The 23493-nt window shown below is 38.7% G+C and overlaps 3 protein-coding genes across 3 annotated transcripts in view; 1 reads left to right on the top strand and 2 right to left on the bottom strand.

Moving 5' to 3' along the window:
• Positions 1–2215, top strand: part of LOC144651724 (uncharacterized) — a 165431-nt gene extending 163216 nt beyond the window's left edge. The window contains exon 2 of the mRNA XM_078511690.1: positions 447–2215. Coding sequence (XP_078367816.1) covers positions 493–2007 — 1515 coding nt within the window. The 5' untranslated portion in view covers positions 447–492 and the 3' untranslated portion in view covers positions 2008–2215. The remainder of the gene's footprint in view (positions 1–446) is intronic.
• Positions 2216–2993: 778 nt separating this feature from the next.
• LOC144649915 (TBC1 domain family member 20-like) lies at positions 2994–23130 on the bottom strand. Its single transcript, XM_078509511.1, has 9 exons — positions 22837–23130; positions 19720–19917; positions 18482–18571; positions 14848–14942; positions 13363–13454; positions 12767–12868; positions 6186–6327; positions 5050–5240; positions 2994–3806 (listed from the first exon to the last, which is right to left on the bottom strand). The coding sequence occupies exons 1-9, from the start codon at positions 22949–22951 to the stop codon at positions 3566–3568; spliced, it is 1266 nt and encodes a 421-aa protein (XP_078365637.1). The 5' UTR covers positions 22952–23130; the 3' UTR covers positions 2994–3565.
• LOC144649914 (uncharacterized) lies at positions 9745–12155 on the bottom strand. Its single transcript, XM_078509510.1, has one exon. It carries the CDS (start codon positions 12145–12147, stop codon positions 11188–11190), a length of 960 nt encoding a protein of 319 aa, XP_078365636.1. The 5' UTR covers positions 12148–12155; the 3' UTR covers positions 9745–11187.
• Positions 23131–23493: the final 363 nt, after the last annotated feature.

Here is a 23493-nt window from a genome sequence, read left to right on the forward strand (position 1 = left end):
ATTTTTTCCTAATCTCTGGTCTGATACTGTTGACAACCAATAAATGTTTTGGTAGAAACCTTGCGGGGGCACCTAAATGGCCAAAATTGAACCTGATTAAACAGGGATTAAAAAGGATTATAAAAATCATATTTGTGTCGCCCTGAAAGCCGTCCTGAAAACCAATAAAATATTTTTCATGGGGTTTACAAGAAAGGAAGTCTATAATGCTTTAATAAGAGATAACCTTTGGTGTATAGTTGAGATTTATTTCGTCATAAGTTTCAGCTCTAAAGATGAATCACCTAATATGGCGTGTCGGACCCTCTTATGACGCACGGACAGCGGGAAGTTTGCACTTGTTTACCCCAACAAATGCGATTGGATACTTACTATCACTAACGGCGCGTGCTATAAAATACTGGTATTGAATAGACCTTCCAGTCATTTTTCGCAAACTATCCAAGATAAACGTTCAGAATCGAGAAACTCTCCGCTTTGAAAACCATAAGTATGTTTGAGCCCTATTTAGCTCTGGCCGTTTGTCTTTTGGTCGTAGCGGCCTTGATTGCTTTTATGATTCACATGAAGGGGAAGAATAATACCGGCGATTTCACTGTTCACCGGTCACGTAATGGCAGACTGTCGAGACGTCTGGGCTTGCTAGAACGAGTGCTACTCGAAAGAGAAAGAGTGAATCACTGGGGGACTGTTACTTCTGTATTGCTGTTGGATTCTAACGAAGAACTAAATCAAGATCGTCTCAGAAAAGCGCTCGGTCTTCTTCCCAAGCGGTTTCCTTTATTACGAATGCGAATCAACGAGAGCGGCAGTGAAGCATGCTTTGAAGAAATGGACAGCACTGATACAGTTGACTTTCAAGTATTGGACGGGATAACGGCTGATAAATGGGAAGAAGGCTTCGAGGAAGAAATAAACAGTGCTTTATTCAACACTGCAACGGGTCCTCTGTGGCGCGTCAGGTTACTGAAGGAAACATTAGTTGATGGAAAGTTGCGAAACGCGTTGGTATTCACATTCCAACATGTTATCTGCGACGCGCTTTCCATCTTCGAGCTTCAAAAAACTCTGATGGAATATTTAACTTCCCTTCACGACGGTGAAGAAATTGAAGTCGAAAGCTTGCCTTTCAAATCTCCTGTGGAAGCACTGATGTCAGATCTGGCCAAACCCAGCATCTTGGAGAGACTGTTGTTTTCAAGTTTTTTCACCCTCCAGCGGGTTAAAACATTCTTTGTCAAACCAAAGAATTCATATCTGTCTGCTTATCCTGCTGTTGCTTATTCACACCCACTGGTATCAAAGAGAACCTGTCTTCTGAGTCGCACCCTCTCTGAAGAAGAAACCAAGCTGTTGATAAAGAACTGCAAGGCAAACAAGTGCACAGTACACGGAGCCATTACCGCCTCCACGCATCTCGCGATCGCGCGAATTCTTCAGCAGAAACAAGATTCCAAAACTCCAGTCTCTGTGGACTCATCTTACTCCATCAGTTTACGAAAAGATTGCCAGCCAAAAGTGAACAGCGACGTGTTTGGAGCTTATGTCAGTGCAAGTACGTTATCTACTCAGGTGCCTTTAGTTGAACCAGACGACGAACAAGGGTTCTGGGACTTTGCACGCGCGTGTACACGCGAGGTCCACGCGCAGCTGGATTCCGGAAAACATAGGAACCTTATTAAGTTTTATCAATGTATTGACATTCCATCGTACTGTAAAATGTCCGAATATAAATACAACGAAGGCCGTAGAAACCATATATTTAATATCAATAATTATGGCGCCCAGAAAACAAATCAAAGCGAAACGAGTCCGTTCAAATTTGCCGGATCGTATTTTGGTGTGCAAGGGACGAAAACGGGTCACACATTTGGAAACAATATCCTTACTGTAGATGGCAAGCTCTACTGGGCTGTGGAATATTTTCCACACGTTACCACTAAAACACAAACAGAAGATTTTACTGACTTGTCCTTACACATTTTGAAAGGCGCTTGTGTACAGTAAATATTTAGGTCTTCCCGCAAAATTTCAAAGACGACTATAAACAGGTCTTCGTTCTTTATTATTTCGTCTGGTTTAAATTGATTTGACTGTAAATAGAATTTATTTATTATTTATTTTCCCAGTGTACATAATATTTATTTTATAATGTAAATGTAAAATATATGTAGAGGACGCTGTAATATGGAACAAAATTAAAGCACAATTCTTCCAATGATTTTGCTTGCTTGTTTTGTGTTGTTACGTAAAGCTGTTTCTCATATGTTCTTCCCGTTTTTTTTTTTTTTTTTAAATTTTTTCCCTTTTAAAGAGGGGAAAAATAAGTGAATGGCTCAATGGGCAAAATGTTTTTTTTTTTTTTTTTCGGCCAACCAGACACGATTTAGTTGAAGCAACTTTCTCACTCTTGCCTCAGTTGCACGTTTTGCGTGTTACTTGTGTAATTAAGGGCCCACTGACGTATATATTTGGACCCGTTGCTAGGGACATCACGGTTATATAGTTATAGCAATTTTTCTTGTTTAGTTATGGTTGAATCTTTAACTCAGTCCATAACGTAAATATGACGTCATCGGGCCACGCCCATGATCACGTGACCAATAAAGAAAGTCTAATTTTTATTTGCGTTTAATCATTATTTATGATCTTTTTTTTTTTTTTAGTATGGTTCTTTGTATATTGATTTTTAAAATGTAAGAAATGAACTTAGTTATCGACCAGGCGGCAAATGACAAGACCGCCAATAGATTTTCCAAACCGGAAATCATTTGTAACGCATGCGTAACACTGAAGAGAACAGTGCGCGCGCTAGTTGTCGCGACGCTTTTGAGATTACTTTGCATGTGTAAAAAACTGTTTACTGGTTCATTATTGACTGATCCAGATGTGAAGTCAACTATTAGTCAGGAAGTTGTTCGGCAGTTCTTATTGTTTCATCTTATTTGGCGAGTTTGAAGAAGTGCCGAAAGGAAATTTTTGCACATCTGGCGCGTACAGATAGCGTGAGTAACCCGTACACGCAATACAGCGCGCGCTCTTTTAGCACCTTAGCAACGCGCGAGAAATCCGTCAGTGGGCCCTTAAGCGAATATTTTGTCGTATTAGATGGTCAAATACATACTACTGAACACCCTTGGAAAGTCAAATTTGATCAGGCTGTAAACACCTTTGTTGAAAATAGTTTACTCACGAAGAACAAGGCTGTTTGAGTTATTTGCTAAACGGATGTACGCAAAAGACCAGTGGAAAGTTAATCCCATCAACATTTAATCATACCATGTACTACATGAACCATGCAGCACACAAATATAATCCCGTAGAATCTCGGTTCAAAAATCGCAAAGATTTGTATGTAATTGGCGACCTGGCTCACTAGGGCTCAGCTTTTCATGGTCTAATCAGAAATTTCATTCTGGCCTGAGTGTGAAGATTACGTGACTCAATTGGCGTGACACCGCACAGACACTCACACGGGAGTCACGCGAGGTTTCCCGCCAACTTTTTTCCATTCTCTTTCACTTCAAGAAGGCAGCATTTTGCAGAAAGTAATTTATCCCTCTTGTTATATCCACCGTTTTGCAGAACTCAGCACATAAAGCGCCACAGTGCCCACAGAAGCTGTTAACGTCCATACAGCGAACTTCATGTAAGCATTTGTCTGATTCGGTGATTGAAAGTCCGGTGGAGCTTCAAGTTCACTGTCTTTGTAACGGGCGAGCTGCTTTTTTCGTTGTCTTAAAACAGAGTCCGGTCTTTGATCTTCTAGCTCTCTTAAGAACTGTTTGTGCTTAGTTACGGCCATGCTAGAATTAAAACAAAACACCACCTTACTTTCGAGTTCTACATGGATTTAAAAGAATTGTGTGCACGGATATAGATGTTAGAAAAAATATTCAAGAAGAGAAACGAATTATTACACGAAACTGATGATCAGAGCCAAATTGGGGTGTTCCTTATTAGGCAAATAAAAATTTAACCACTCATGACACACTGCGAAGCAACTTTTGTAGATAAGCCGCACTCTCAGAGTGGAAACTCGGATTCATAAAAAAAAAGGAAAAATAATTTTGAAGTTGCAAGTCGAGATTTTCTAAACTTGGAAAGGAACAAAAACTTTGCACAGGCTCTCCCAGGGGGTTCAGGGAACACAAGGGAACGCGGCCATTAACTTTTTGGGAACATGGGAACAAAGGTAAATAAAACTGGGAACGAAAGCATGAGAACAGGGAACACCAAATTTGAAGGAAATACTTTAACGGAACACGGAAAAACAAGTAACATTTAAAAAAATCGAATTAATAAGTTGACACTGGCTAAAAATATTGTTTTGGTCGTTTCGGCCACTACTGTTGCCTTCTTCAGCAAGATAAAAATGCAAATGTTCAACGGTGTCCTGTTAAAATATGTAACGAATGTGTGATAAAAACTAAATGAACTTTCCGCGTGCAACAAAAGTCTCTAGAGCATTTTTAATGAGTCTATGAATTCTTAATGCTATTGTAAACGTTTGGTAGCGCTATGTGTTCGTTTATAGCGTTCCTTTCTCGCACAGAATGCCAAGCATCAAGAATTAGTCGTTGTTTCCACACCGTTGACCTGTCAACAATTTCGACGCTCTCCAAATCTATTTGATGGTCGTTAAGCATATGGTGTTTTGCCAATAAATTTTTTTCGAATTTTTTTTTTTTTAGATGCCTGGCTACAACCTGAACATTTTTAAGTAACATTTTGTTGGGAACAAGGTAGTCTGCGTAGCTGGCGGTTTTGTTGGGGTTTAAAGCGCGCAACAAAACCGCCAGCTACGCAGGCTAGGAAAAAGGGAACATGGAGGCCCTCAAACCAGCGTTATTTCTGCCTTTTTGTGGATTTAACATGCATTAAACCCATAGCCAATAAACAGAGCTACCAAAAGTTGTTGTTAATCTTGTCTTCGAATTTTTCTCCTTCACACCAATTATTTGCATTGTCACGTAACTCTTCTGAGAAGCGTCACGCAACTTCTCTTAGAAGCGTTGTGTGAAAAGCGTCATGCAACTCCCCACTTACCTCTCTTTGAGGTAACGTTCTACAGCTCCAGCCAACTTTTCAGGGGGATATTTACAGAAGAGTGAGTGTGCTGTGGTAATGAGTTCTTCCACGTAATCTGGTAAATCATCAGGAATACGAGAGAGAAGATGGTGGACATAACTCATTTCACATTCACCGGTCAGAACATCAGTACGACGACGAATAACAAGCTAAGGCAAATGAAAACAGATGCAAAATTAATTTTTGTTTGTGCGTTTTTGTATGTGTTTATTTAATTCTCAAGTACCTTATAAAAAAATACTGATGTAAAAGCTAAGGATTGCTGCCCACTTTTTAATTAGCCCATGGTTTTTTTTTTCGGTCAGCCATATACTCACTTTATTTTATTCTTCTTATTTTCGCTGTTGTTTTTGTTGTTGTTGTAGATGCAAATTGACTTGATAAACTGAGGTGTAATTTAATAATGACCTTCAAATTTTGCTAATATAATAAGATTCTGTTTTTGATTTGATTTATTGAGTTTTATATTTGGTTCAGCGTTAGTAAACATGATATATCTATCTTTTTTTTTTTGCAAATCCACAAATCTGATTGGTTCTTCTGACTTTTTTCCACAATTGCGCGTGTACGGCTCTCGAAAGGGAAAATTGCTCATGTTAATTAAATTAAATTAACGTTTGATTTAAAAAAGCCCAAAATTATAGATTTCTGTCTGGCATCTTTTATAGTGTCTACCATAATATTAAGATCACGAGCTATAAATTTTGTATGAGTGAACAGTCAACGAGGCGCAGCGAAAATGAAGTCAAGTAAATGCATGTAAAGGAACAAACAATTTTGTAATTTGGGCCACGAGCCGCCTTTTCCCGCGTCTGGCACCAGATGCACATTTTTTCTTTCTAATTTTTAAGCTTTCTGATTGGCTTATCACACTTTTTGCTGGCCTAATGTATGTAATTCTTTGATTACTCGGACTTTAGAGTTTCACAAGCTTGATTTTCCAACGCGTGTAGTAAAAGACTGATTCAAACTTAAATCAAATCACAGAGCAAATGGCTTCCATAAACAGCACACGCATTTATTACTAATCCGTTAAAAACAGAAGAAGAAAAAACTTTTGCGGTTAAGTGCGAAGGAAAAGAACACAGACTTACAGCAGCACCGAAATAAACAGGCATTAGAGGATGGGTGGCTAGAAAGAAGTCATACAAGCGAACAATAGAGGCAAAGTCCTTTAACACGTGACCATACCACGTGATAAGCCAGCTGAGCGCGAACACTTGGCCCACTTCAGATCTGGTTGGAGAAGAAAAAAAATCAAATATTATACACAGTTTCTGTCAATACTTTTCTTACACCAGAAAGGGTCAGAAATTTCCTGTTTAAGATAAGTTTTTTTTTTTTTTTTTTTTTTTTTTTTTTTTTTTTTTTATTCATTCACAAAAACAATAAGACTTATTACACGAAAAGAAACTACGTAAAAAATTACTTACATTAACAACATACAAAAAAATGAAAAATTAAATAAATAAATAAAAGGGCGACTCCTCTGCCTAAAAATGTTTCCTTTTGCCTATTATTACATCAGTTCAATATTATTATTTTTTAACAAATATTATACGCGATAGCTACTTCATATAGTTCAGTTTGATTAACAGCAGTTACTAATAATTAATATTTAATCCTAAATGTTATTTATAGTTAATAGTTGATAATAATTGATGATAATTGGTGCAGAAAGATATCCTAGATAAGTAATATAAAACAAAAAAAGTATATTTATCTCTCAAATGCACTTTGGCCTTGGTTCGCTTAAAGAAGGTTAATATACGAGGGAGTTTTTTTTTTTTTTTTTTTTTTGCAAAAAAGACTACGTAATGTCGAGAAGTGGAAGTAAAAGATTCCATTTCTTAGAGGTAGTATCTAGGTTGTTGGACTCTATATGAAACTGCGATTTAAGGGACACAAGAAAAGTTGTTAAAACCGGGATCTTCTTGTTGACTCTGCAGCTCCATATATAATGTCTTGCCAGAAGAAAGCAGAAATTTAATTGAAGTGAAAACTTGGTGGTGTCTGGTCTCAGACCCAGATATATGGCGGAGTGTTTTGGATAGTCTATCGTTATTAGGTTGACCTGTTTAAGTTTTTCAGTCAAAGTTTCCCAAAAGGTTGCTACTATTGTACAGTTCCAGAACAGGTGGATCAGGTTTTCGGGATGGTTGGTACAAAAAGAGCAGTTTGGGTCCTGCTTTATATCAATTTTTGTTAGGAAAAGGTTCGTTGGTAGAATACGATGAAGAAATCTGAATTGAAAGTTTACGAGTTTTGTGCTTTTTGTGCAACTAGCTGCCAGACAATAGGCATTAGTCCAGTCAGCAGAACATCTTTCATCAGATTTAATACTGTCGTTCCATTTCTCTTGGCATCTTAAAGGTGCGGTTCTTTTGGAAGAGAGGAGCTTCTGGTATACAACTCTGTTCGCTTTATCGTTCTTAATAAAAGTCTCGGAAAAGGTATCGGGATTTTCTATGCTACAAGGTTCTTTGCCAAGACAGTTAGAGTTGAAATGGTGCCGAAGGGCAGAAATAAGGCCTAGATACTTTATAGGTTGTATTCGTATATTGTAAGTGCTGATAAGATCTGCAAGAGGGAGAAAACTGCGCGAGTCCGTCATTAACTGGCCTACCTTGGTAATTCCATGTAGGAAAAGATCTTTGTAGAAAACCGGTCTGTTTTCGATTCTAATTAGTGAATTATGCCATATGTGTTGTTCCAGAAATTGCTGCTCGGTTTTGATTTTGTCATCAAAGTTAGCCTCTGACCATATTTCTAAAATTTCTTGTAGAAAAGGGTCTTGGACCGACATCGACTTTGAAATGTCACGTTTATGTAAGTTGCATCTGAAGATTAGTTTGCCGCCATACTTCCCAAGTTCAAGTTCAAAAAATTCTTTCCATTTTCCGCGGTTAGAGTCGTCAAGATATTTTTTAATCCAAACAGTCTTGAGCGATTTGGTAAAAGAAGCAATGTCAACCATTTTTAAACCTCCGTTTTTATAGTCGTTTATCATGACACTTCGCTTAATCTTATCACCCTTATTGTCCCAAAGGAAGCTGTAGAAGAGATCGTTTACTTCTTTGATGATTTTATGATTTGTCGCCAAAGGGGCTAGAATGTACGTAAGTTGAGATGCTGCTAGACTTTTGATTACTTGGATTTTGCCGAGTAACGTTAGCCGGCGATATTTCCAATTGCTTAAGATGTTTCTAATTTTGTCCGTTTTTTCCCTATAATTTATGTTTAATGTGATGCTAGGATCAGTAGAAAGCCAGACGCCGAGGGCCTTAACTTTCTTTTCTGGCCATTTAAAGTTCTTCTCAGGAAAAAGTTTTTCCTTATTTCCCACCATTGATCCAATCCATAGAGCTTCGGTCTTTTTGCTGTTAAGTCTGAGACCAGACATACTTCCAAAAGTTTCGATCGTCCTAAGTGTGGCGGATAATGACTCCCTAGTGCCGTTCAGAATGAAGGTTGTGTCGTCTGCGTACTGGCTTATTTTGATTTCTGAGTTGTTTACATGTATTCCTTTTATGCTCTTGTTCGATCTGATTGCTTTAGCTAAGATTTCAGCAGATAATATAAATAGATAAGGCGAAAGAGGGCAACCTTGCCTAACGCCCCTTTGTATTCGGAAAAAACAGCTCCCCCAGCCATTGTTTAAGACACAGCTTTCGATGTTATTGTAAAATGTTTGAAACCAGCTTATCAGAGAAGGGCCAAACCCAAAATACTGGAGCGTGCGCTCAATAAAAGACCATTCAAGCGAGTCGAAGGCCTTTTCAAAATCTATAAAAAGCAATAGCCCTGGGATATTTTTTTGGGAAGCATGGTTAATGATGTTATCTATCAATCTTATGTTTTCTCCAATAAATCGACCCTTTAGGAAACCCGTCTGGTCGTTGTTGATAAGTTTTTGGATAACCGATTTTATTCGATTTGCGATAGCTTTTGCGGCTATTTTGTAGTCGCAGTTAAGGAGAGACAGTGGTCGCCAATTCTTAATTAAATGTGGTTCTGCGTCTTTTTTTGGTATGAGTTTAATGATTCCGCGTCTTTGTGTGATCGAAAGACTTCCTTCATCGTATGAATAGTTGAGAGCACTTATCAGAAGGGGAGACACGTCTTTCCAAAACGTTTTGTAAAACTCAGCTGGGAGTCCGTCTGTTCCAGGGCTTTTGTCCCGATCCATGCTTTTTAGCGCTTTTAGACACTCTTGTTCTGTTAAATGACCTTCGCAGCTCATTGCCTCATAGTGGTCCAGAACCGTGTCATTTTCAGATTGGAAAAAAGCGCTTTCGCGTGGTATCACATTTTTCTGGGATGTGTAGAGCTCTTTATAAAAGGTTTCACATTCAGCAAGGATTTCTCTGTCGGATGTGACAAATTCTTGATCAGTGATTTTAAGCTGGCTTATTGTACTCAGTTTGAAGTGTCTTTTCTCAAGGTTGAGAAAATATTTAGTGTTTTTTTCACCTTCATTGTACCATTTAATTTTACATCTCAAGATTGCCCCTTGGGTACGCACTTTGATTATATCTCTTCTAGTTCGCTTTTGAATAACTCAAGTTGTTGTGTTTTATTTGTTTTTTGCGTTTCGCTGACGGCAGCCAGCTGTTCCAGTTCTTTCTCTAGTAAGGCAATTTTTTCCTCTAGATCATGCTGTTTATTCAAAGTTTTGCGCTTTTTGGCGGCAGCGAAGCTAAGGGATTTTTCCCGAGTTTTAAGTTTAATCATATCCCAAAGAAGCGCAGGGTTTATGGACTCATCGTTTTCGTATTCATTCTGTGTTTCACGGATAGTTAACCTTATCAAATCAATGTAGTCCTTATCGGCCAGAAGTGATGTGTTGAGTTTCCAAAAACCAGGCCCTCTTGGATTTGAGTGAAGAGATATATTTAATGTGATCATTGAGTGGTCTGTCTTAAAGCCCGGTAGAATGTTTGCAGAGATAATGCTGCACAGAAAACTTTGACTTGTTAAGAAGAAGTCTAATCTACAGTGGACAGAAGGCTGTGTTTGTCGCCAAGTATACCTTCTTTCTTCGGGGTTCAATATTCTCCAGGCATCAACAAGATCGAAGTTATCGCATATCTCATGAATGGTTTTTTGCGCGTTGTGATGTGTTTTGGGCAGGCCCCCTTTTTTATCTTTCTCTACATCAAGAACGAGATTGAAATCGCCTCCAATGATTATTTCTTCTCCTTCGAAATCTTGAAGGTGATCAAAGAGATTTTTAAAGAAAGCAGGATCATCATCGTTTGGGGCGTAAATGTTTGCTAGGGTTATGCTTTTTCCATTTGTTTTTAAGTCACACAAGATAAAGCGTCCTGAATCATCGGTATAGGTTTTTTTGATTTGAAGATCGAAGTTGTTATTAAAAAGAATGCTTACACCAGCTTTTTTGCTGGAGAAGGAGCTGAAAAGGCTTTTGTATCCCCATTCAGTAGCCCATAGGTGTGAATTTTCTTGCGAACAATGTACTTCTTGCAGCATGTAGATCGAATATTTTTTAGATCTGAGCCAATTAAAAGTTTCTCTTCTTTTAGCGTTATTCCCAAGGCCCCGTACATTGAGAGAAGCTACCGTGATTGTATTGTTATCTATATTGTGTTGAAATAAAAGGTGATATAATCGATATCTGCACTATTTGATTATTTGACAATAAAAGCGTTATGAACAGAACACATACGACATTGTTTTGCATACTGCTCAGAAATCGTATTTTTAAGCTTTGAAAGTAGAAATTGTATACTAAATATCTAGAAATATTTTGGCGAAGTACTTTGTATATCTGTGCATACTGGAGTCGACAAAAAAGTGTTGTAATAATACGAAAAGCACGTTGGTGGCACGAAAAAAACACAAAAAATTACACATAAACATACTAAAGCGCGTGAGGTTAGGCAAATAATCAACAAATAAAGCATAAACAAAACTATAAAAAATCCTAATCAGTTTGGGTTAAGCGACTAGCGGGTCCGAATGGTGAAAATCGGATCGAGTAAGTATTGTCGGACAGCTAAGCCGCCCGCCACCTGTAGCATAGAGATTTATATATAAAGAAAGTAAGGTACGAGGTATAATTATTAAACACAGTTACTCATCTGCTTCGTCAGCTGCATCTAGACGTTTGCCGGGAGGCCAGAATTTGCCGTTTACAAACAGTTTGTCGGGCTGGCTCTTGCTGAAAGATGCTCTCATGCCCTGTCGTCGTGCTTCTTTGAAAACTGCCATTTGATCTTTCCGTCGCTTAATGATTTCCAGTGGAAGATCACGGAACATTTGGAAGTCAGTATCTTCTAGTCGTCGCCCTAAAGAAAAAATTTCCTCCACATCTTTATATCGAAGAAATCTGGCAATGATTGGACGTGAAGCTGTGTCGCTATTCCGACGGGTTGTGAGGCGGTGTACACGTTGAATTTCAACGTTGCGGGCGTTGCGGTAGCCGAGATCTTGTTCCAAAAAATTTCTGAGCACTTCTTCGGTGTCTTCTTCACGTGCTTCTGGGATATTGAAATATTTGATGTTTTCTCTCCTGGAATAGGCTTCAAGGTAGAGGTTCTTTGAGACGATGTCGTTCATTTTGGCAGTGATCTTCCTTTCGCTCTCAATCAGAGAGGCTATTTTTTCATTCTGCTCCTCTATCTTCTTCTTAAGCTCGTCTTGACGTTCCTTGCACTTATCGCCGTTGAAAGTACAGGACTTCTTTAATTCTGCTATATCGCTCTTGGTCGTTGCTTCAAATTCTTCGAGCTTGGCTGTTCTTGCCTTGAGATTTGCCAAATTGGTCTCTATATTTCTGACGGAACTTTCAATTGAATCAAGTTTGCTCAGTCTCGCTATTATGGAGTTCAGTTGTTCTCCAATGAGTTCAATTTTGTTGAGAGCATCCATGATTTCGTCGTTTGCCTCGTGTTCGCTGCTTGTGCTTTCGTCTATTGCTTCTGCAAGATCTCTGGATTTTTTCGCTTCATGCAGAGGCGACGTCTCGTCTCCAGAACTTGTAGACGATCTGTTTCTGCGTTTTCTGATAAGATTTGACAATTTTTCGGCCATGAAAAGCTTTTGGAAGGCGGCGGCTTTAAGCGCGCTCCTACTCCGCCATCACTCGGCCCAATCTCCAACTCAAGATAAGTTTTATTGCACGGTATAGTGGGCTATGATAATATATTTTTTGCATAACTGTGACAAAAATATTATTCCATTTCACATGGTGACAAGAATTATGTAAAGGGAGATTGAGGTTGCCAGATTAACAAAAAAATTCCTAACTCTACCCGTAGTTCATTTTAATTTCCATCAAAGGCAGTAAAAAAAGACCTACAATGTACATGTAAATGTACATGCAGCATACCTGCCAACCCCCAGAGTACAAAAATCTGGAGATGTCTAGAAATCTTTGCATTGCAAGGTTATCATTTAAGACAATGTATGAATAGTTTAAGAAAATCAGACCGGGAAATTTGATGAAAAACTTGGAGACTCCGGGAAAATCTGGAGAGTTGGCAGGTATGATGCAGTAGTGACAGTATAATTTAGTGCCCTCCTTACAAACAGAAGGCTCACCCCTTTAACAGTTAAACCTCTCATTTGAAGGTTTTATTTTATAAAGTGTGACTCCATTCTCATAAAGGCCCCCTAAATTCCAAGAGGTGTATTTCTCCAACTTCTATACCTGATAAGAAAATCTTCTAATTCGGGGTCAGCTTCTTCAATAATGGGATGTAAAAATGCCAGCATTTTACTGGTCTTCTCCATTGTACCTTCCATGAAGTCTCTTAAATCAACAGGAACAAAATACAATTAAATTAAAATACTACTTCATAAATAATGTAGTGAAAGTAAATGAAGAAGCGTTCTTAAGTTGAATACTCGGAAAAAAGATTTTCCAAGTTTCCCCCAACGGGAGTCGAACCCATTACCTTCCAGAATACCGGTTGGACGCTCTAACCACTGAGCTATGGGAGACTGGTGGTGAGCGAGGTCATATACTAGGTTCTTATGTGTGACACATGTCCTGCCAACTGCAGGCTCAAATATGTCTAAATGATAAATGTGGATAAAATAATGTAATGTGAAATGGCAACTTGGATAAAGTGAAAGTAAATGAAGAAGTGTTCTCAAGTTGAATACTCGGAAAAAATATTTTCAGAGTTCCACTTTAGACATATTTGAGCCTGCAGTTGGCAGGACATGTGTCACACATAAGAACCTAGTATTATGACCTCGCTCACCACTTTAATTTGGCTAAACCAGCCTTAGTCAATATACCTGAGTTGATGAAGAGACAATTGTTCAAGAAGAGCTGTGGCTAAATCCTCACCAACAACAAGCAACAGCGTGACTGCTACATCATGGTAGCCCTTGGAAATAATTTAAACATTTGGTTACTTAGTTATAACAGGGTTCATACAAAAAATTGTAACCATATTTCAAGGACTTTTCAAGGACCAAATTGAATTTTTAAGGACCACCTACCAGAATGTAATTTTACAGATGTTACATTAATGCACATTCCCAGTCCAAGCTAACAAGTTTTAAAGGTTTTTAAATGCCTAAAACGCATGCGGCATGCGGCATGCACAGGACAATTAAGAGTTTTATATAGGTACAGGCCTTTGAAATTTAGCCGGAGAATTCTACGTAAAAGCTAGAGAATTCTCTGATCTCCGATGCCTAATGAACACCCTGAAAACCGCTGGCGAATTTGTTTCACTGACATTTAAACTCATGTGCACAGTTGGATTACTTTTCTTCTCAATTTCCCTTTATCAGCTACTTTTACACCTTGCTTTTTCAGTGTTTGAAGCTGCTTTAAACAGGAAAAGACCAAAGTCTATGTAAAGCAATATTGTCTTTCAACCCCAACACATGCAAAGTTGAAGAAAATTCAAGGACTTTTCTAGGACTCCCCCTAAAATTCAAGGATTGCTTTTCAAGACTGTGCGAACCCTCTATAATACAGTCGAAGCTCTCTTAACGGACACTCTCGTAAGCGGACAGCTCTACTTACGGCCACCTTGTTGGAAACCCCGTTTTAACTCCCATACAAACTCTGTATTTTTACATTCTCGTAAGCGGACATTCCCGTAAGCGGCCGCGGACACTTTCCGAGATTACGACTTAGACTTTTTCTTTGTTTTTAAGCTCTCGTAAGCGGACACCGCAAAGAAAATCATATAAAAAACCTCTGTATCTTGTATTAATCAATCAACTTCACATCGCCGTTCATCACAATGATTTTACTGTAATTACAGTACCATATTTCAGTGTTTGTTTTGTCGTAATCCATGTCCGGTTACATTTTGAAACACCACTAACATGCATATTACCATTATGTTAGCTGGGCAAGCTCCCGTAAGCGGCCATCTATCCCCTACAGGCCTCTGGTGGCCGCTTACAAGAACCATTCTCGTAAGCGGCCAGCTCCAGTTGCGGACACTTTTTTTGCGTCTCAAGGGTGTCCGCTTACGAGAGCTTCGACTGTACTCTAATAAATGTTGCTAGAAAATGACCTAAAGAAACACTAGATTTCTTTAGCTACAGCAAAATACAAGCAGTTGAATTCCAAATTCAGGGGTGGTTCCACAAAAAATCCATTTCTATGGGATCCACAAATTATGGGTATAAAGCTAAACTGGAATTTTCAAGGGAATGGAGGTGGGGGGGGTTCAAACCAAAAAAAACATCCGTGTCAGAATATGGATATTTTGTGGTGCAACACAAAATTAATTGTCATAAATAGTTTTATGGTACCTGATAATAGTGCAGATCCTGGTTTCTACATAACACTCTCATGATGACTCTGACAAGTTGCTCTTGAAGAGCACGACGCCTTGATGCTCTCATATCTGATTCACAACAAAAGAACGAATTTTGTCAATTATATTCAAGTTTATAATGTAACAATGTATCTCATAATAATATTTCTATGAGCCAGATATTTACCAACAGCCTAAAGGCCATCATGATACACGAGGCAATTTTCCTTGCAATGCAACCTTCGATGACCAGTAAGAAGCATTGCAAGTTGCAGATGGGATGTCACATGTTTGTAACTTTTGTTCGCAAATTACAATGCACCAGCTAGAAATTATAATCTTGAAATCTCCTGTGAGCTAAGAATGCTTTCTTATTTGCCTAACCCTTTCACCACACTAAACTGGAAAACCGGGATTCCGTTTTCCCACTGGAACGTACTAAACCGCTTTTCCGGGAATTTGACCGCTTAAGATTTGAGAACAGAGACTAGGAAGTGGTCAGGGGGGGGGAAAAAAAAGGGAAAAAAGGACCAAGCCAAGAAACCCGGAATACTTTAAGTATTAAAATGAATTCATCGTCTCAATATACGTGTCTCCTTGCTTTCTATGTGTTGGCGAGCGCGGTGAGGTGAAACACTAAATTCCTTCCCAAATGATGAGCGTTAACCGTACAAACTGCTATTTGTTTGATGAATTTAAGTCTTCTAGACTAGTAGTAATACACTGGCAAAAGTAAATTTTCGTTGAATTAAATGCATTTGGAGGTACAAATCAAGGTTAAATAAAAGCAATCAAGATTATTTTCTTTCTGACTTTCGAGCAGTATTCATTTGAATAAGAATACTAAGGAGGAAGGGTGCCATCTTCAGGGGTCTTCTTTCATTCTTCATTAATTCCAGTGTTATTGTACAATATCTTAAAAAATAGAACTTTATTCCTATTAAAATATCAACATGTTGTCAGAATCACAAGCATTGAGACGCTAACTGTTAACTTCTTGAAAAAGAATGCACTTCTGAAAAGTGTGCATGTGATCCAAGGTGTCCTTGGTCTCAGGTCTTTTTTATAGCACGGATTAACCAGTCGGACCATGGCCATTTTATTCCACATTGCTCCCCCCCCCCCCCCCAATAAAAAAAATTACAACAGGAACTCCATACTTGGCCATAATACACAAGCCTAGAAAATAAATCTGCTTATCAGACTAGACAAGATTGAATTTCCCCATGTCTTATCATTAACTACCTTAACTACCATTCAGACGCAGTGACTCGCGCAGATTAAACACAAACAACAACTGTAACGAAACAATTTAAGCACAGATAGAAACCCTTCTTTAACATTGCACCTATTTTGACCTTAGAACTTCTATCCTTCTGCCAAAGATAAAAAATAAAAAGGAAATCTGACTTGGAACTAACAATGTACGCCAAAGAATTATCGAGACTTTTCTAGCTATGTCATCTCGGTCCTTTCTGTTATAATTTCTTAACAATCACGTGCTCTTTTGCCCTGTAGCTGTACCGCAATAACTAGTTTCCAGCTTCCGCGAAAACAAAATAGCGGCTCCAGAAGAAAGTATAAAGGCAGGGGACAGGTATATTGAGACGATGAATTCATTTTACCACTTAAAGTATTCTGGACAGCTTGAATCAAGGTATAGTGAGCTTTGAGGAATGACTTTCCCTTAAAAATAGGGGTCTTAGCTTTCCGAGTCTTAGTTTTCCGGGGATCTTAACTTTCCGGATCTTAGCTTTCCGGGTCTTAGTTTTCCGGGGCTGACGCAGCGCCATAATTAGTTCCAACTAGCTGTGTTTCTTTAGAAACTATCAACTTTCACACATTGTAAAGGAGTTTTTTGGTACAGTTTCCCCTTAAGCTTACCACGCTCGCTCCAGTTTACCCCCAACAATTTTTGGAATACAAAAGCCTATTTGAAGTGCACAAACCCTGTTTAAAAAATCAAATCATGCTATTTTAGACGGAAAGTTTGACATAGCTAGAAATTTGCTGTTCGAGGGGTTTTGTGTATTGGAAATAGAATGGTGAAAGGGTTAATAAAATTGCACTGCAAGTTGCAATGGACATGTCACACGCAGCAACAGCATAATTTGTGAAAAGTAGAGGATAGTTGCAGGTTGCAAAAATGGGGTGCTACATGTGAATTTTTTTTGGCAACTGGTACCACCGCCTCGATTGGGATCACCACCTTGTTCGTGGTGGGGTGGCTTGCGTGCTCCAGTGACCCCTAGAGCTATGTTGACTGGAGTCTACATCGATCTTGTGCTCCTGGCAGGGACACCCATGACAAACAGGTCATTACAGAAACCAGAAGCAGAGTGAATTCACTATTTCAAAGGGGGGTGTGGCAGGGGTTGTCCTAAAACCGCCCGGAATGCCAGAAACCCAGAAAACCGGAATGCCGGAAATCCGGAAAAGAAAGCCTGGAATCCTAAAACCCGGAATGACCATTTTTTGTGTACGCCGTTTTCAAGATAAATACGTGGAAATATGTTATTTTGTTGGGGAATTGGAAGTTTGTTACGAGCTTCCAATTACGTTGCCAGTTAGCGAATCAAATTGTCAATTTCAATACAAAGTTCCCAACTTCTGTCCGACTGAACTTCGCAATTTAGCTAGTTGAGGAGAAACAAAACATGTTTTTTTTAAAGTCATGGCGAAATCTGAACTGAGTGATTTTAAAGGAAACAAGTTGCGGCGGGAATATTCCAGCGATTCTTGCGGCTCAAGTTGCAAAACACTTGTTTGAACAAATAGTCGACGTCAATAAAAACTTTACATTGTTTTTAACTTGTGCAGATTAAAACCTTCTGTAATTATGTTAGTGAGGTACTGTGGCAGTTCCTCATAGGAGAGAATTGATGACGCATGGAACCCAAAGCCAACCGGGATGCCTCCAGCCGGTCAAGCCACTGGTACACCCTAACTAACTACACCATGACGACAGGCAACTGGAATGTAAGGACACTTTACAGACTTAAACTTGTGGAATTATTGCACAGGTGGCAAAAGAAAAGACATGGAGAAATATTGACATAATGGGCATCAGTGAAACACACTGGACGGGACAAGGAACAATGTAACTTACAGAAGGTGAAACCATTTTACTCTGGAAGAGATGGTGACAACCACAGAGAAGGGATGGGCATACTGATTGATGTCAAAAAATGAAGCAAGATCTCCGATGGAATGGACTCCGATCAGTGAAAGGATTATTCAAGCCAGATTCTATTCCAGATACATGAATACTATCTATATCACTGCCACGAGGCAGGAGGAGGATAGGTGAATGCAATCACCAACATGGTGATTATGGTGTTTAAACTAACTGTATGCATGTTCTCTTTCATGGGACTAACTGGTGACTGCCACATTGTCAGAACTCTTCTTTAGTGGAAGAAGAAGAACCTCTTACTCTATTAAGCCCCCAGCCCTTATAGTACCCCCCCCCCCCCACTCCTTTTTGTGAGACCTACATAATTTTGGTTAAGCTCCCTTGGGGCTATATGTTTCATTCACCCGGAATTTTCCGATGAGCATCCCCATCCCTTTCATATAGGAGTGGCCCCCAGGGGGATTGATGTAAATGTTAATGGACAATATCTTACCAGCTGGAAATCTCCTGTGTGATCGATCAACATCCAAGTTAACTTGTTTCCAATATTTGTGTTCATGAAACTGTTTCAACTCAGAATTGTCTAAGGAAAATAAAATATTATTGTTACAATGTGCAGTTGCTTAAAAATTAGATGATTAAAGCTTCCTTTAACTCTAGCGATTACATTAGCAACAGTTATTTTCTTAGGCACTTAAAGCTAGTTCTAACAATGTTTAAGGGCCTGTTTACATGGAGGGAGGGTGCCCCGGCTAACCGAGTTACCCGGCTAGAAGGGATGAAACATAGCCCGCCTTTACATGCAGAATTCACAGCCCTTCTACCCGAGATGAGACAGCGTCATTGAAGCGTGTCACGGCATGGGAAGACATTGTAGCTCCAAATGATTGAAGAAAAATATGACTTTTTACTGAATAATCAAGGCTTTTCGTCTTCAAACCTATTTTAATTTGATGTGCAAGTTCTCAGAAATTTACTGCGTTCATTTTTGGCGAAATTCAATCGAAATTCAACAGTATTTGGCTGTCAAATTGAAATTAAATTTGTTGTGTCGTGAATTAGGATAATCATTCCCACGAAAATTTCGAATTAATTAGCTGTTGCTCAAAGAAATATTTTCCAGCCAACCGATAAAAGTCATAAAACTAATTTTGATCAAATAGCACTGTTTGTGTCCAGAATTTATACATTTTATGCCATTTACTTCAAATTTAGTTCAAAAACACGCGCGAAAACTTATCCCGGCAAGCCGGGATAGCTCGGTCATAACCGTTTACATGGCAAAAAGCTTTTCCGCCTAGAAGGGTGCCCCGGGCAAGTAGACCGAGTGCCCCGGCAAGGCGGGTTACCCTCCTAGCATGCTGTAAAGGCTTCAATACATTTTCTTAAGAAATGTATGAAAAGTTGGCTCGCCCAGGGTAGCTCGGTTAGCCGGGGCACCCGCCTTTCATGTAAACAGGCCCTAAGATGGGGGAAGATATTTGTAATGTGCTTCAAGCGTAGAATAAACCTGACAACACCTCTTCACCGAAAACGTGTACTTTGCCAATACTCGCAAAGGAAATACATGTATAAGAAATTATACGGTAAATACAAGGTCTTCCTGCTCCTAAACGAATACAGTGACCCCCTTTAAACATTTAACTTCCCTTAAGGTAAACAAGCAACTGGCAAAGTTTGGTTGGAAATCTATGAGCAGTTCTATTTCAAGGGAATTACTATGTGATTTACCTTTCTTTTTGTCCTGATTTCTTGAAACTTCAAATGCATTAACATTCAGTAATTTATTCCACACCTTGCACCTCAAGTCTACAGTAATAAGGCCGTCAGCCGATATTGAAAGTTCTTTCAGTGTTTGTACGTCAACAGGATCGGCTTCTAGAGCATCTGTTATCCTCCTGATCTTACCACGTAGCCGTGACTCTGACACTTAAAACAATAATCAACTGGTTCATGTATTCATGATTGAGCAAAGAAAGACTATCGAGTTACGGTGCATGCAGGAAGTTTGGAGAGCACAAAAGAAGTGTAAGAGTTGCTTGAGGTGATAGCCAAGAGCAACTCTATAGCTTCTTGGGTGCTCTCCAAACTTCCCAAGTGCACCATAAGTTGATACTGCACTGATAAAAGCATAAACCAATTATTTTATGATATTGCCAGTGGAAAGGTAGATCTAAATCTTTGTTTTTATAATAATTTATAAATAAGTTGCACCAGGATCAGGGAAAGGTGCATCACAAACAAAAAGCTTTTATCAATGGTTAATTGTTACAATACTTCTCATGGATCAGTTTTTATCATTGTGAAAGGGGAACTTGTAAAGTCAATACATTAGGGGTGGCAAATACAGTAGTAAAATCCAAGACTTGATGACACATTGAGATCCTGTTTTGAAATTCCGAGATTAAGACTTATTTTTAGACAGAAAGAAACACATAAAAACCAGACTTCATCACTCAGTTCAAAGGCTTCCAGACAAAATTTCGAGATCAGATCAAAAAAGTTTCCGAGACACACCATTTTCTACATTTTCTATATTTTTTAACCCCTTCACATCCTTATGTGTACGAGGCCCGGGGGCGAGGGGCGGGGCAATCCCCCCAGTGCCAAAATTTTTAGAGCAAAATGCTTAGAATTCGGGCAATAAGCCTAGAGAAGAAAATAGAAAATAAGCTGACAAATCTCAACATTACACTAAAAACGAATTACTTCAACGCAAAAAGTATTGGAATTATACTAAACTTTGTAGTTTAAAAGTCTAAATTTCTCATTCATCTGCTTTCGTTTAGTGGCTCACACAAATTGCTATAATTACGTTCGATTTTTCTCGCAATTTCTGTGTGACCCCTCAGTTTGATACAGTTGCAATCATAGTGAAGTGAGTGGGAAATTGGCTAGGGTGACAAGAAGTTAGGATTTTCTACAGCTTAAGTGTTTGCGCGCAGTGGATTTACATGTAGTGTGAGATCTTGAAACAAAGCTCTTACAAATGCGATAAGGCTAATGCTTTTGTCTCAAATGTTAAGTTCTAAGGGCTACAATTATAGTTCACTACTTTTGATGAAGTGTTTTAACCCATTTACCCCTTAATGTTTCACAAGAGTTTGTATAACTTTCAAGTAGGAGAAAAACAATGTAAATTGGCTCCCCCCAAATACTATAATTTTTACTGAACTACAGCTTGAGTGAATAAAAAATATTTCTGGAAAAAAGGATTCAGTGCATTGACATCTTTGGGTAACGCCACAAAAAAATTAAAGAACTAACCTTTCTTTTAAGCAAGCAGGCAAGGTAATTAGTAGTAATTAGTAGTGAACATTTCGCTTTGTAAGAATTGTTCTGTGTGTGTGTTGCAAATAAAGAAAAAGGTTTGTAAACAACTTATTCAATGCACGTCTTGTTGTACATTTTTTTCGGGCAATAGGGTCTCCGCCCCCCTGGTCTGAAGGTGCCTGTATGCCTATGCCCCTTCATATGGGTACAAAGGTCAGAGACCTAACTGATACCTCAAGTTATAGAGCATCAACATTTAAATGCCATCATTTAAAATGACCTGATTTAGCACCCAGGGCAATAATTTCATTCTGGGAGATCAAGGGAAGGCTCTCGTTAGAGACAGGGGTACTTTTGAATTAAATAAAGGGCAGAGTCTTCTTTCGGTAAAAATGGCACAATAAAATTGACTGATTGACATTGACTGATTGACTTAATAAAGATTGCTTGATTTGCCCAATAAACACAAAATGAATTTCAGCATCTATAAACAACGTTGTAAGCATTAGGTAACCAAGCTTTTACATTCCCAACAAGCTAAAAACAATAGTAAAAGACAGCTCATTTCAAGCCTGAAACAGCTGAGTTTTGGCTTAATATATCCCATGCCACTATTCCCGGCGTGCCCAATCAATAAAAATTCGATAATCGATAAAATCGATTGTAATCGATAATAATCGATAGCAATTAATCGATTGATATCGGAAATCGATGAAAATCGATGAACCAAAGAGTTGTGAGTATCGATTTTCATCGATTTTTATCAATTGTCATCGATTTTTATCGATTGTCAATTGCAATCGTTTAATAATGATTTCAGATACGTTTGCGCTAGGCACTTGGCAATTGAGTCAAACCTATAATTTGTATTTTTTCCTCTTCACAAAAAGTGATCTGTTGTGCAATTGCTGCTTTTCCTCTAAATGTGTAAAAATTACGAAACACTTGACTTCTTCAATTAAGAAGAGACCCGGCCATTTCCCCATTTTCCACGTATAGACTGACTTCACTCCGGGCTTAACTATCAAAGGTTCGCAGGAGCTTTCACTGGTATCCAACTCTACCGAAAACTCTATCAAAATAACAACACTCTTGGGCAATGCTAGCTCTTTTTATTTTGTTTTATCATGAAAAGGCGATTTAAATATTTCCATCAGAATGGGCACTTGTGGTAGCCCTTCACAATAGCCTCTATTATTAGTACGTTCATTTCGTGCTTTGTTTGACTCGCAGAACTTCGATTTGACTAACTTAGTGAAAGGATGCATAACGTATCGCCTTACAAATGTTGCAAGAATTGATAAATGGTTCATTGATTTATTATAACCGATAATAATCAATAAAATCGATTAAAATCGATACAATTAAGAGGACGTGAATTGTGAGTATCGAATTTCATCGATTGATGGAACCAATCGATATTAATCGATTGATTTTTATCGATTATATTGATTATATCGATTGGTTTCCGATGATCGATTTTCATCGATTGGACAGGCCGGGCACTATTCGACGTATTGCCTTTTCCCTTTTGTACTTGATAAGCTAAGAACGGGTACAACAGAATTAACTTACTGTAATACATCATTTGTGCCATGATGCCTTGGTTCTGATTTCCCTGTCTTTTCATTTTTCCGACATAAACCTTCCTCTTGAAAGTGTAATGCGAAGTCTCCTGTTTCAAAGCCATGTTGACCAATTCGCGAAATTATGACTAGCAAAACACTCAAAAGGAGAATTGAACCACGCAGAAATTGATTATTATGGACTTTTCTTTCTTTTCTCCGGAATTGATCTTGTTTTTTGACCAAAAAATCGGCGAAAACACCTTGACGCAAAATAATCGCCTCCAACCTCCATTTTGTTTCTTTTAAATAAACCGCTGGCTACAATTTCTGCAGTCCCAGATTACCCTCAAGATTACCCTCAAGATGTGTACGTGTTGGGTGGGGTAGGGTGGGGAAGAGCGGGGAGTGGACTGCATGTCATGTAAACCAGAAAAAAATAGTTATTGCCAACTGACATGCTTAAGCCCTCATCCTTAATTTCAGAACTTAATTTTTTTTATCCTTAATTTCAGGACTTAATAAATTTTACCCTGTACCAAGAGTCAGTCCCCACATCCTCCCTGCACATAACTGTGGGTAAAGATCAACCATGTGGGCCTCCCTGAGGAGATACTTGTTGCTTGATTCATAAAAAAATTACATTTTCTCCCTTATTTGCCATTAA

Source organism: Oculina patagonica, chromosome 4 (assembly GCF_052425735.1).
Source record: "Oculina patagonica isolate OP01 chromosome 4, crgOcupat, whole genome shotgun sequence".
Lineage (NCBI taxonomy): Eukaryota > Metazoa > Cnidaria > Anthozoa > Scleractinia > Oculinidae > Oculina > Oculina patagonica.

Excerpts from the sequence above, each read along its gene's own strand:
- LOC144649914 (XM_078509510.1), bottom strand. The coding sequence starts at position 12,147 with ATGGCCGAAAAATTGTCAAATCTTATCAGAAAACGCAGAAACAGATCG.
- LOC144649915 (XM_078509511.1), bottom strand. The coding sequence starts at position 22,951 with ATGGCTTTGAAACAGGAGACTTCGCATTACACTTTCAAGAGGAAGGTT. Across the intron at positions 18,572-19,719 it reads AAATCAGGACAAAAAGAAAG|ACAATTCTGAGTTGAAACAG; the intron begins GTAAATCACATA and ends TATTTTCCTTAG. Across the intron at positions 14,943-18,481 it reads ACACAGGAGATTTCCAGCTG|ATATGAGAGCATCAAGGCGT; the intron begins GTAAGATATTGT and ends GTTGTGAATCAG.